This window comes from Vanessa tameamea, chromosome 24 (assembly GCF_037043105.1).
Source record: "Vanessa tameamea isolate UH-Manoa-2023 chromosome 24, ilVanTame1 primary haplotype, whole genome shotgun sequence".
Taxonomy (NCBI): domain Eukaryota; kingdom Metazoa; phylum Arthropoda; class Insecta; order Lepidoptera; family Nymphalidae; genus Vanessa; species Vanessa tameamea.
In genome coordinates this window covers 2,362,474-2,375,679 of record NC_087332.1, presented here as the reverse complement: position 1 = coordinate 2,375,679, position 13,206 = coordinate 2,362,474, and the positions used below count along the sequence as shown (strand labels likewise).

Here is a 13,206-nt window from a genome sequence, read left to right as displayed (position 1 = left end):
GTAACTTTACATAAAGGATTTGGTTTTCGTAATATGTACAAGTTTTCTTTTGTTTTTCTCTGTCCATCTGTATGCGTATGATATTTTTTTTGTAAATTGTAATCGAAGCAATATGATTTTTATGCCTTTTTATGAAATTAGAAGAAATTCTTGAAGCGAAACTAATCATGATTGGGGTAACATTTCGAGGTCAAATTGACTATTGATATTGCTATATATTTTATTCTAAAAAAGTAATGTCAATTAAATGTACGTAACGGTCACTTATTAAGGATTTATTTTCTTATCTCCTTGTTCAATGCCATTTCCAGTAAACTCAATTCAGGGATATTAAAAAGTAGCAAAAATGTAATTGGTATTATGAGAATAGTTAGAATATGAATTGTCACTAAATGTCGTATTGTACTCAATAAATTATACAGCATGTTTAAATAGTGACTGAGTACATGGTGTGTGTTATATTAATGTTTTGTTTTGTGGATTATTCATAGGTTGAGTATAATACGACATGAGTTGGTCTGTCTTTGTTATACAAAAATATACTGAAATTAGTCATAATAAAACGCTGAATTTACAATTCTCTCAATAAATGGTAGTAATCCGATACTAAACCATGTTTTGTCCTTCTCTTGTATATATTGTTGTGTAAGCGAGAGCGAGACAAAACATGTATTGGTAAATCATTTGCTACTTGTTTATTTCAGGAGCAAATGCGTAATTGTATATAATATGTAATTTTAATTTTTAATATATTATTAATGGCTTCAATATGTATTGGATGCCTATTTAAGTTTTTTTTTTTAAATAATAAGTCCGATGTGGCGAAGATGTTTTCTATTTAGTTTTACGTTAGATTTACGTTTGTTATACGTTTTTCTAGATATTTAATATTCACATGTATATAGTAGATAGTACAAAAATATTAAACGAAAACTGAGTTTGAAAACAACTTGTGATTTTATTTTAAATAATTATTTATTTTATATATAAAAATAGATGCTATTTGTAAAGTATTTAATGGTTTAAAGCTTGAAGTTTTTCAAGGTGTTTCTTGTAATAGTCCACAAGTGGAAGGCATCGGAATATTACTGTAAATAAAGGAATAAGTTAACTATTACTTGGTAGTAGTAGATAAAACATGGGTATTTGACAAAATTAGGTGTGAATTTTTTGTCATTTCTAATTTTTTTTAATGAAGAAATATGACAATTGTGATAAAGTAAAAATTACCAATAACTTAAAAGTAAATGACCTGACTTAATTAGAACCGGTGATAGAAACTCAAGAGGCTTCTTTTTTGGAAATTTATAAATTGTTTGATATGACAAACGTAAACTTTGTCATTTTGTCGGTTGCAGTGGCTGAAATAACCTTCATGTGTAAATTAAATAAACATGTTCGCGAATTAGGGTTGGCCCTCAATACACCGCCCCTTTATCTACTACAAATAAAACTTATCTCCTCACCTCACCTCACCTCCCCTCTTTATATCCCTGTTATAAAATGCCTTATAATTTTACGCATACATACATTACATACATTAGCAGCCTGTAAATTTCCCACTGCTGGGCTAAAAGCCTACTCTCCCTTTGAGAAGATGGTTTGGAGCATATTCCACCACGCTGCTCCAATACGGGTTGGTGGAATACACATGTGGCAGAATTTCGTTGAAATTAGACTCATGCAGGTTTCCTCACGACGTTTTCCTTCACCGCCGAGCACGAGATGAATTATAAACACAAATTAAGCACATGAAAATTCATAGTTGCCTGCCTGCCAAAGGGCCTTGTGTAAGCCCGTCTGGGTAGGTACTCATCAGATATTCTACCGCCAAACAGCGGTACTTAGTATTGTTGTGTTCCAGTTTGACGGTTGTGTGAGTCAGTGTAACTACAGGCACATAACATCTGATTTCCCAAGGTTGGTGGCGTATTGACGGTGTAAGGAATGGTTAATATTTCTTACAGCGCCATTGTCTATGGGCGATGGAGACTACATACCATCAGGTGGCCCATTTGCTCGTCCGCCAACCTATATCATAAAAAAAATGTATATCCACTTTAATTTTAATTCCACTTTACTACACTTAAACATTTAACTTGATTATAAATACTAATATTTGAGCCACGGACGACAAGTTATTCATAACTTTGAAGTTGTTATCTACGATTCATGATACTGATGTGTAGCATACACGATTTTCGTATTGTAAGTCGATGTAGTCTTTCGAAAGACTGATCTGACTGATTGGTCAAACCGTATTCATTGAATGAATCCATTGATTATAGATGCATTTTCACAGACAAACCATACAATAATTACGTTATATTTGTATTCAAAACAAAAGTTTTGATAACCGGGGTATTTCCTAACAGCAACTTCAGTTTTGAACTTAATACTTTATACGTACCAAATAGAAATACGACATCTGGTACAAATGTCACAAAGGTCCAGGGTCCTTCGTTCTTGATACGGAAACACAAATCAATGATCAAGACCACAAAGCTGACTATGATATAGCCGAGTAAGTACCATAAATAGATCTGTAGTAACAACGAACTCTCCTGAAATATATTACGTAATAACATTATATCAATATTAATATTGTATACAGGTAAAATTTGTATGTAGAAAATAATCTATATCATTCCGAAACCAATAATCCAAGTATAAAAATGTTTTCACTAATAGAAAGCTAAATGATTCCTGAGTAATATAGAGTATAAATTAGAATTATATCATGTAATATTCTTTAATAATATAATAATGATGAGTCGCTAGTATTATATATATATTAAAGTCAATCGACATGTCTGTCAATAGGTATGCACCTACGTTCGCTAATCTTGGAAATATGAGAAGGTGATCTATATTAATATTATAATTGCGAAAGTAACTCTGTCTTTTAAGCTTTGACGGATAAACTACTTAACAGAATTGAATGAAATTTTGTATGATGCATGCTTGAACGCCAAGGAACGCCATAGGAGTATTTGTATATAGCACGAAGCCGGTGACAACTGGTATTCAAATAAAATACTATCAACTTACAAAAATGGAGCCCAATAGAAGCAATATGTTTGCTATTTTAAATAATGTAAGCAAGACATATTTCAGCGAATCCAAGTGATCTTTCATCTCACAGCATGGTTCCAATGTTTTGTCACTAAACGCCAACTCTAAGATGCATGATATCTGAAAAAAATCAATTGTTTTTGTTAGACCTTTATATACTGGTTCCACAATCCAAAATTCTGCTTTCTATTAAGATTGTTGTCATTTTTATATGTGTGATGAAAAGGGATATTCTTATATATTGGGTATTTCTGGCAAGTAATTAACTATTAAGTAGTATTAACTATGACCATAACTCGGAAGTCACGTAAACTCTAATTGACAGATTTACTATTTCGTCAGATAAAGCAGGAATAGCGAGTGCACTTGTCTTGAATACACTTGTGACATAATAAATATATGTCTTACGCTGATGGCTGGCTTGTGTATTGCAGTCGTGACCAAAATAATAGTTTAAGAAGGCATCTTTCTGTTACATTTTACTTTGGGTTGCGCATTTACATATATACAAAAATAGTAGCCAAGTCCCAAATTAATTAAGGAATTACTAATATTCTGATTTTCCATTCCTTTGCAGCTTATACACACTAGTGGTGTTAGGAGTGGGGCCGACAATAGCCCAAGGGGTCAGGATCGCTAGGCGGCCCGTAAACCTTTGCTATAGACGCTAGAAACAATTAATTTGTCATAATTGATATATAAAAATTTTAATTAATGTGAAAGTTATGTAAAAATTTATAAAAAATATTTCATAATAGTTTTATGTTTATTTATTATTATTAAACTGAAGCAAGAACGATTGAATTATTTAATGGTAAACATCCTGAAGACGTTCGGCTAATAACTATTCCAGATTATACAGCGAATTTAATAATATGCTAAACGAATAATTAAAAAATACGTTTGCAAAATCGTATATAATGCACTCTGAAATCTTACCAAACAAATGATGGATATAAGCGCTGCAGTGCTTCTCTCGGATAAGCAACAGCACGTGTCGTCTTCACATTGTGTCAAAATCTGTATATTATCCATAACAACTACATTCTAAATACTGAAATTAATTTAATTGAAGTTACACACATTACACGTAACATTAGACGTATGATTTGATAATCATTTCACGGAAGAGGTATCATCTAAAGAGTATCTATATAAGTGCTAAGCTCAATAGAAAGAAGTCTACAATAAATAAATTTAAATATGTATATATGCTTATAAATTTTTGTCACCTATTATACAATAATAGAGTCACTATGTATCCACCAGATCCTCTCTTTACCTGGATAGATTAGATCAACTCATTAACAATAATTTAATAGTATATTTTATTTTATTATTATCTTATATCGTAGTAAACAAAAAAAATCAATTTTGTTCTTTTAATCATTTACCGAGTCGTACCCATTTTTTAAGAATTACCAATATAACCTCTTCAGATCTCAATTCTGCTACAGATTCAAGTATGGCTGAAAAAACAAGTTTGTTTATAAATGTCATTGCTTGAAATGAGACTGACTTACCTAAATATCGTACTTTCTAAGACTGGACTTACCTATACCTACATCTGTGTTAAGGAAAGATTAAGTTAGTAATGAAATAAACCTTAAAAATGCGATGCTACTTATTATTGGTTATTCTGATCATAACATGCTCTGCTGACGAGTCTATTGAAGGTATTGTTTTTTCCAAACATTTTCTTTAGACTGATATATTAGGTGTTTTAATTACCAAATTGATAATTCATGTTTAATTAAACTCGATTTCTGGTTGATTTCAGACAAACAAACAATACGAGCTAAAATAAAGGAAAATAGTATTCGAGCTCAAGATATTGTAAGTTTCACTGAAGATAAGAATATCGAATACGTTGTGGAAAAGATTGAATTATTAACAGCCCTAGAGGAAACACCTCTAAAAGAAAACACAGCTACTATAAACGCTGAACCTAATTACGATGAAACGGTAAAAAAATTGGAAGATCTGATCGATTTACTAAAAATTCCGAAAAATGTTCACAAATTTTTCAATATAACAGGCGTACGTAGAGTTATAACTCCAATAGTAGGCATCAATAGTGAACGAGTACAGAAGCAACTATTGATGATAATAAAAATTTTGTTTAATGTCGCACCTGCTAGGACCACTGCACTTATTCCAATTAGTATAGTGGACAAACTTCTAGATATCTTTGAACACGATAACAATTTAGCTCTAAAAAATCATGCCCTAGATATAATGTACGTTTGGTTACCGAATAATCCAAGAGTTCAAGCGCGTGTTATGAAATTGAAAGGTCTAGAACCTTTTTATGATCAAATATCAAAATTAGATGCAACTGTAATTTATTCTTTGCTTGATCTTTTTAATAAAATCTTAGAAGAACATCTAACAGTACGAGATTATAATTCTCAGAAGAATAAAGATGTTTATACTAAAAGGAAACTTTATGAGAAAATTGGACTTATTGAAAGAATGTCAACACAAACAGTTTGTAATGGAATTTTAAACATATTTGAATTAATTTTGCCTTTAACTGATAATATGAATGAACGGGTTCCGAAAATAATAATAAATCTGATGAAGAACATTAAACCTTTTTGTTTGAAAAATTATAATAGGAAAACTCGAGCTCATAAAGTGTTTGAAGAGTTGAATAAATATTTTACAAACGCAGACACAATGGCCTTATTACACAAGCTTGGATTCAATTTAACGGAGGTGAAAACAATTTTAGAAGATTATTCTAAGAAGATAGATGATGATGTTAGGGATGAGTTTTGATTTCTATTAAAAGGAAGCAAAAATAAAGTAGAAAGTTTTGCTATTTTACCAATAATACGTATTACAATAAAGGTTCAAATGTTTTATTTTTATATAAAACCATAAATATGACATTTGAGAAATTTTGTTTGTTTATTCTCTCTTGAGAAGATGAAAATGAAAATTGCCTGCAAATGTTACACTCCTGGTCTAAGGCTTCGTTTCCCTTGAGCCATCTAGATTCTTGTAAAGTAAAATGAGCTTTTACTAAAAAAACAAAGAACAAAAACTGTGTGTTTCCAAAATAAATAATAGATAATCATAAAAATTAATAGAATCCTTTTTCAAATGAGTAACAGTGAGTTTTCTGTTTGGGTGGTCACCATTTTGTTTTATCTAAGTGAATAGACTTAGCTGTGTTTAGTAATTGCAATAAAAAATTATAAACTATTTTTTAACTAAACAATAATTTTTCTTTGCCTTTACTAAAACGTAATCTTCTTCTATTCTAAGCTACATCGTCGGTATAGTAGCCAGTTTATGATCGCGAGACCCTGGATTAAAAATCGCGGTTTAGGACGAAAAAAAACAATTTGCAATATATTACCAACCTAGATAAAAGATAAATTGGGCATGACAATTCATGTATTTGAACAATACTATGGTAAAATAACTAAAATACGACCATACACAAACTTCATACTGATGAATATACTTATATACTAGTAGGACGATGCATACATTCTTTTTTATAACCTGAATATAAACAATTATTTCATGAAAACTAATAAATACAATAAATATAAGGCTTATTTCCATCTAATTATTGTTTTCGTATACTTTATTAATCACAAAAAACAGAAGCAATTACATTAGCATACCTAGTAATATAAATCCATAACACAAGTGCTTTAGCTACTTACATTGGGATCAGAGTAATGTATGTGATGTTGTCCAATATTTATTTATTTATAATTTCCTACAATATCAAAATTGGCTTAAGGCTAATAAATATTTACAATGTCCATTAGGCATGGCCAGTTAGTCATCTCGTCCAGGCGTTATAAAATGTAAATTGAAAATATCTATTTGCACATTTTATTACGATATTATTACAAACTATAATATCTCCCATGTAGTCCGATCTAACGTAACCGCGGAAACGCTACGTCCATTGTGCAATGAGGGGTCCGAAATATTTGCAACAATGAAGTTGAGCGCATCGTCGATTGTTGTCGTTTGATTTATAGTTCAATGTTGTCTGGTGTGATGTTTAATTTAAACTATACGTAATTAATGTGAACTTCTCAATAGTTATATTATATCATTACGGATTATAATCTTATGGACGTGTTATTGTTTCAATTGCTTGATATGTATGTGATTATGTATGTTTAATTCATTCTTGGTGTTAACATCGTTGGTCTAGTGACCGTAGATCTTGAAACCGTTTGTACGAATCACTTCGGTTAAATTTAATAGAAGCTCACAATTAGATAGTTGGAGTATGTTAAATATCTCCGATGGCAAGTAAAGCTCTTGCTTGCGCTAATCGCTTTCCTAGTGGATTATGAGATTAAGCACCAGGAGAGCAGAGCAAGGGCTTGCGTTTGCGTTGGCGCACACTTTTAAGTACCATGTTAATTACCGTCTTTACCACAGGGCACATGAAGCACGTGCCCAGGGCCCCCATCCTTAGAGGGCCTCGAAGAACCAACAATTTACCAAATTAAACCAAAAAATATCTAGCAAAAGGGCCCCAAATTCAAGGGTGCCAAGGGCCCCAGCACAGCTTCAGACGGCTCTGACCATGTTTCCTTTATAGTACTCTATTTTTTAAGATTAGATGCTTTGGCCCAATCTTAGAACTATATCATTCTTGTAAATATAAATTGGGTAGGGCTTTCAAGCACTTATCAATCGTAATTTTACAAGATGTCTTATAAAATTTCTACTGGTTCAGAACGTATGTTCTAAATCAACCAAGAACCGACATTATAATTTAATTATGTAAGTAAATTACATTGCATATAGCATAAAAAAACAGCAACGATTGTCTATTGTTTTTTCAAAAGTTGCTGAATTATTTTTACCTAATATAGTACCTACCTAGAATTTATAGTATTCTTAATTCAAATCGGAAGTAAAAAAAAGTGCAAACCCGTCCCTAAGAATTTAGCCAATGAAATGTTAATAAATCGATTTGTGGCCACAGATTCAATAGCGACAATAATGCGTGTGATCATTAGCGTGATGACAAATGGCGCGCGATGGGTGGTCGCCATTTTGTTTTTTCTATTCGCGGGTGTGGGGCTGAGAAGCACCACGGCAATAGCATTTGCAATAAAATTTAATTAACTAAACACATACAACGATGTACAACTTGTGAAATAGGTATTATTTAAAACGCGTAAATTTCATAACTAAAATAATGAGTACCTACTTATGCAATACGAAAGTTTGAGGAAATTAATTCGAGAGTTAAAAAGCTTTCCGAATTTAGCCGCATTTTGTCTTTAATAGATACTTACATAATGATATTATAGTGATAGCATTTATTTCAAATTAACCATCTCTTAGGGCCGATGGTTAGTTAATAATAGGATACCATAGGAAACAAACTTCAAAAATGACTTAAATAAACTAACCCTATCGACATTATCCAATTGCCTAACTTTTCGTTAAGCGCATACTTATTACGAAATCTCCTGCTATAGGGTTGACAAATGAGAGCTCACTGAAGTTTTGAGTCTAAATCGTTATACCACAAAATATGGTTGAATTGAAGAGGGTTAGGTTGCATCATCGGGCAATTAATTTTTAAATAAATACAATTACGTGTAATATACCTTCTTCGGACCATTAATTTGAAGACTCCGGAAAATTAATAATGAAAATATTCATATAAGTCAAAGTTTTTAGTCCTAATTTTTTTTACATATTTTGAGCTAAAGTATCTAGGTGGATTCAGGAAATGTTTATATAAACTTAAAACCGCAGTGTCAAATGCCTGTAAGCAATGAGTTTTCATGCGCTTAACAAGAAAAACATCGTGAGAAAACCTGCATGCTTAAGACGGTATTTAATACGGCACATGTGTAAAACCCAGACTAGAGCAAATTATATTTCAATAAAAGGAGAGATGGCCCTTGTGAGGCTCACCGTATGACATTTTCAAACTGTTATTTTTATTTCCTTTAAGCTGTTAGGTAAGTATAAGTTTGGTTACTTTTGTAATTTCATAAAGTATTTTTTCCTCATTTAGACCAACCTCTGTATTGACGACAATCATATAAAATTATTTTGATATAATATAAAATAATATTATTGAAAATATGAAATGGTTTACAGTGGATTAAGAAATAATTTATTAATCATATTAATAAACAATATAATTTTGTTTCTACTGTTCAAAAACATTTAACAATATGGGAAAATATTTCGCGTGAATGTGTGTTACAAAATTGTATAACCTCGACACATTTATTCAACGAGGCCCACGGCGACACTTGTGCAATAGCAGCTGAATGGGGGTCGTTAAGCCATTTCGACGTAACGAAGTTTTATAAAATGTATCGTTTTATAAATTTTGTTCTGGTTCGAAGATTGTGGTCTTATTAAATTTATATGTAGAGATGATGAATGATATCTAAGTTCAAGCAATCTTAATCAAGGGCCGCTGGTTTGAATCGAAAAAAAACACAAGTTTGCAGGTACTTGATTTCTGTGTATATTTCATTTGAATTAAACACGTGAGAGTTAATCAACGTTAAGAACCCGCTTGATGGAATAAGTAAAAAGTAGTAAATTGTCTATGACTAAATCTCACTGTCTTTGATTAGAATTAGAAGGCTATGAGTAGGGTATATGCCGGAGGAATCTGCATATGGAATGTTATATAAGACTCGATTACTCAATAAGGATAATCTGTGCACCCGCTAAGATGAGCCAAGCGAAGCGCAAGGGCTTCGCTACATTCACATGGGTTTAAGGTGAAAAATGTATCCACTGTTTTTCACATTACTTTTCTGTTATACAATACTTCTTGCAGCAACGAAACGGCCAAGCCACATATTTTCACTAAGAGGTTGTGGAGTTGGGCCTGGTAGAGTTAAGGCGTGTCGAGTTAGAATAGTGGTCATATATAGTACAAGCAGCGGATATTATACAAACAGTTTCTAAGATTTTCTTAGTTACATTAAATTCGCGATATTTCCAGTGCCCATTCATAGCTCCCGTTTTCTTTATAATTATTTCACTGCTCGCGCCTTTAGAATCTGGTTCCCTGTAGAGATGAGAGAGGCTTCCTTGAAGCTGGCTTTTGAGTGTCGTCTGTGAAAAAAATGAAATGAAAAATGTTTCTTAGTTATTTTTTCTTTTATGTCGTATCTCTCTTACTCTTACATTTTTAATCTTATTTTTTTTTGCTAATGGGCCACCTGATTGTAAATGGTCACCACCGCCCATAGACAATGGAGCTGTAAGAAATGTTAACCATCTTGTATTTTTGAATATTCTATAGAAATTCGGTATGTATGAATGTAAGTACTAAACACTATTACCACTAAGACTCATAATTGTTCCCTTAAAATATTTTAACGTATTGCACTTCTCCAATCTATGGAAAAACTCTTATAATAAAAAACATTTCCATTGAATCAAGGTTAGTACAAACAACTCTCAAAAAAAAATACTGCGTGGGATATTTTTAAAAGTTACACTTACAAGTGGCAAATCCAAAAGGTTGACTAAATAAACACAAATATCGAATCAAATCGATCACTTTTTAGGCGTAAACCGTAAAATAAAAAAATCGCCATCTTTTATACAAATGTCAGTGCCATACGTCAAAAAGCGCGCGTATTTCATACCTGTATACCTATAACCTGTGCCGTATCGAATTTGCGCAAAAATCTACTTAAAGCACTCCGTGAGAATAATATTATAACTTTTTTTACGTTTTCGAGTCATGAATGAGCACTTTGACGTAATGACCGCAGTAAAGAGAGCATTTGTATTGTAAACGCAATCCTTAGGACTCCATTTAGATTAGGGTGTTCATAATCATTTAATTTCCGGGAAAGAATCGTGACTTGGATTCATATGTGTTTTAATGTAATTAAATACGTTTATTTCAAAATAAATTCGAGTTAAAGCAAGTCATGCTTTTTTAAAGCTATTAAAATATTATTATATTTAACGGCAATTTAACGAAGCTTGTTAAAAGAATAGAAATAGGAATAAATAAACTACTCAACAGAAAAAAAAAAATTACTGTCCATTTCGCTCGATACAAATAGAATTTTAGTAAAAATAAATCATTTTCACAATTGACTTTTCGAAATCAGCCTTTTGAGCATGATTGAGTTAGAAGATCATCTAAACTCATTACGTCAAATATACATAATACGTATTACATAAAATATCATTAATAATGGTTACCCTATTTCAAGAAAAAGTACAGTGGCCAGGTAATAAAAAAAATAAAAGCGTAGGCGTGATGACCCACCTGATGCTAGTTCCCATGGCTACTGACTATTTGTAAAGGTTAATTTATGGTCATGAGATCATAGAAATTATTTGTGAAGTCCAGTTGCATCAATATTTGACTGCAAAATAAAATTGTATTATTTGTGCTAAAGTTAAATAAAATAACGATATTTTATATTTAAAGTAGGTATATTTAATTAAATCCTGTGTATAGTACGTAAGAAGATCCTTAGAGAAAGGACGGGGCGTGTAAACTTAATATATACACGTAATTATTTATATACACTATATACATTTTATTTCAGCAATATCACAGACAAAAAATAGTATATTGCGTGTCCATAGGTTTATATAACTAAATATTAAAAAAGTAATCTACTAACTCAAAATAAAGTTTCGTTATTATTATGATTAATGTTCTTCTTTTTTGACCACTACTTTGTTAGCCCAAAAATTAGATGTTCCTAATTTAAATCTATAATAATATAAACATTGTAAAATTAGATAAAACATGAAGTTGTCTACTGTATTTCGACCGACTTAACACTTAATTGGCGGTTATGCGATCAACTCCATCATGTATAGCCAGGTCATCTTGAACGCGCATCAGAAAAAAAAAAACATTATAACGCGTCAAACGTAGTGGAATTTAAAAAAAAAGCGAATTTGTCTATGGCAAACAATAAATATTTACTCTGTATCATTAATATTGTCACAAAAAATTCATTCAACCCGCGAGTCACCTGCTTATAAAGGTCCGAAATATGTTTTTATCCGAATAACAAACCAATAAATCCGATATGCGCTATAAATTATCTATTCAGCAAATTTGTAGGATTCGTAGGCGGGTTATGATACAATGCACGGATTTTTAACTTTCCCATGAGTTTTTGGTGACAAAAACATTTGATTTTTTAGTTGGTAACTCAGTCACACCCTTTTCGTAATTTGTTTTATTGACCAAGTTTTTACAAAAATATTTTGAATTTATACCAATGCTTATGGATATTTTAATACGCAGATATTTTGAGGTGCAGGTTAAAAAGTAATGCAAAATGACATCCTTTTCGTGATTTGTATTTTATTTTACTAACGCATAAATTATGTCTTATAATTTTTTGTAACTAGAAAAAAAGACAAACAAAATGTCCATCTGATGACAACTGATCACCTCCGCAACATTAAATAGTTCTTACAACACTGCACCACCAACAACAGGATTTAACATATGACGGAAAATACACAGATTTACTTGTCCTTTAAAAAATGGTACATAACAATACAGTATATTCATGGTAGGCGGTATAAAACCAGAAACGGTGATAGACAAAGTCCTACCGATAATCTGAGGCTGACTCATTAGGCTTTTGTCTTCCACTGTACAGAGTTTTGACTTGGAGAGAAAAAGAGCAATTAGTTCGTTACTGTACCCATTTTTCTTTTATTTAATTGGCTACAAGTATTTATGATTCGAAAAATTGACCAGTCAATAAACGAGTCTTATTTTAAAAATAAATTAACGTTAACGTTAAAAAGACTTATTATCCGAGAATAAAGGAAATTTACACCAACACACTGTATTATTAGCACAAATAATAAATTTATTACATTTATAAATAGAAATGAAAAAACCTACTTAGATATATTCTGAAATATATATAAGTTGCTCAAATAAAAATAAACATCAAGAAATTTCTAATTTATGCTTTTATTATGTCTGGCAATCGTCCATTGAACAAAGAATTATACTATTATATCAACTAAACGTTATATAGAAATTAATTAAATTTATAAGAATAGTTTTTTATATGCCGTAAGATATCCAGAAATTATATTATATACCAGCTGCGCCTGCGACTTCGTGTGCGTTTGAATTTA

The 13,206-nt window shown here is 31.3% G+C and overlaps 1 protein-coding gene and 1 long non-coding RNA gene across 2 annotated transcripts; one reads left to right on the top strand and one right to left on the bottom strand.

Annotated features, from left to right (window-relative positions):
- Nucleotides 1-1,026: 1,026 nt before the first annotated feature.
- On the bottom strand, nucleotides 1,027-4,171 carry LOC135194118 (uncharacterized). The gene is made up of 4 exons (XR_010309659.1): nucleotides 4,015-4,171; nucleotides 3,052-3,195; nucleotides 2,411-2,564; nucleotides 1,027-1,088 (listed from the first exon to the last, which is right to left on the bottom strand). It is a non-coding gene; the product is annotated as an uncharacterized LOC135194118 (long non-coding RNA).
- A 369-nt stretch (nucleotides 4,172-4,540) lies between these two features.
- On the top strand, nucleotides 4,541-5,859 carry LOC113398059 (uncharacterized). The gene is made up of 2 exons (XM_064218719.1): nucleotides 4,541-4,556; nucleotides 4,856-5,859. The coding sequence occupies exons 1-2, from the start codon at nucleotides 4,541-4,543 to the stop codon at nucleotides 5,857-5,859; spliced, it is 1,020 nt and encodes a 339-aa protein (XP_064074789.1).
- The last annotated feature ends 7,347 nt before the right edge of the window (nucleotides 5,860-13,206 follow it).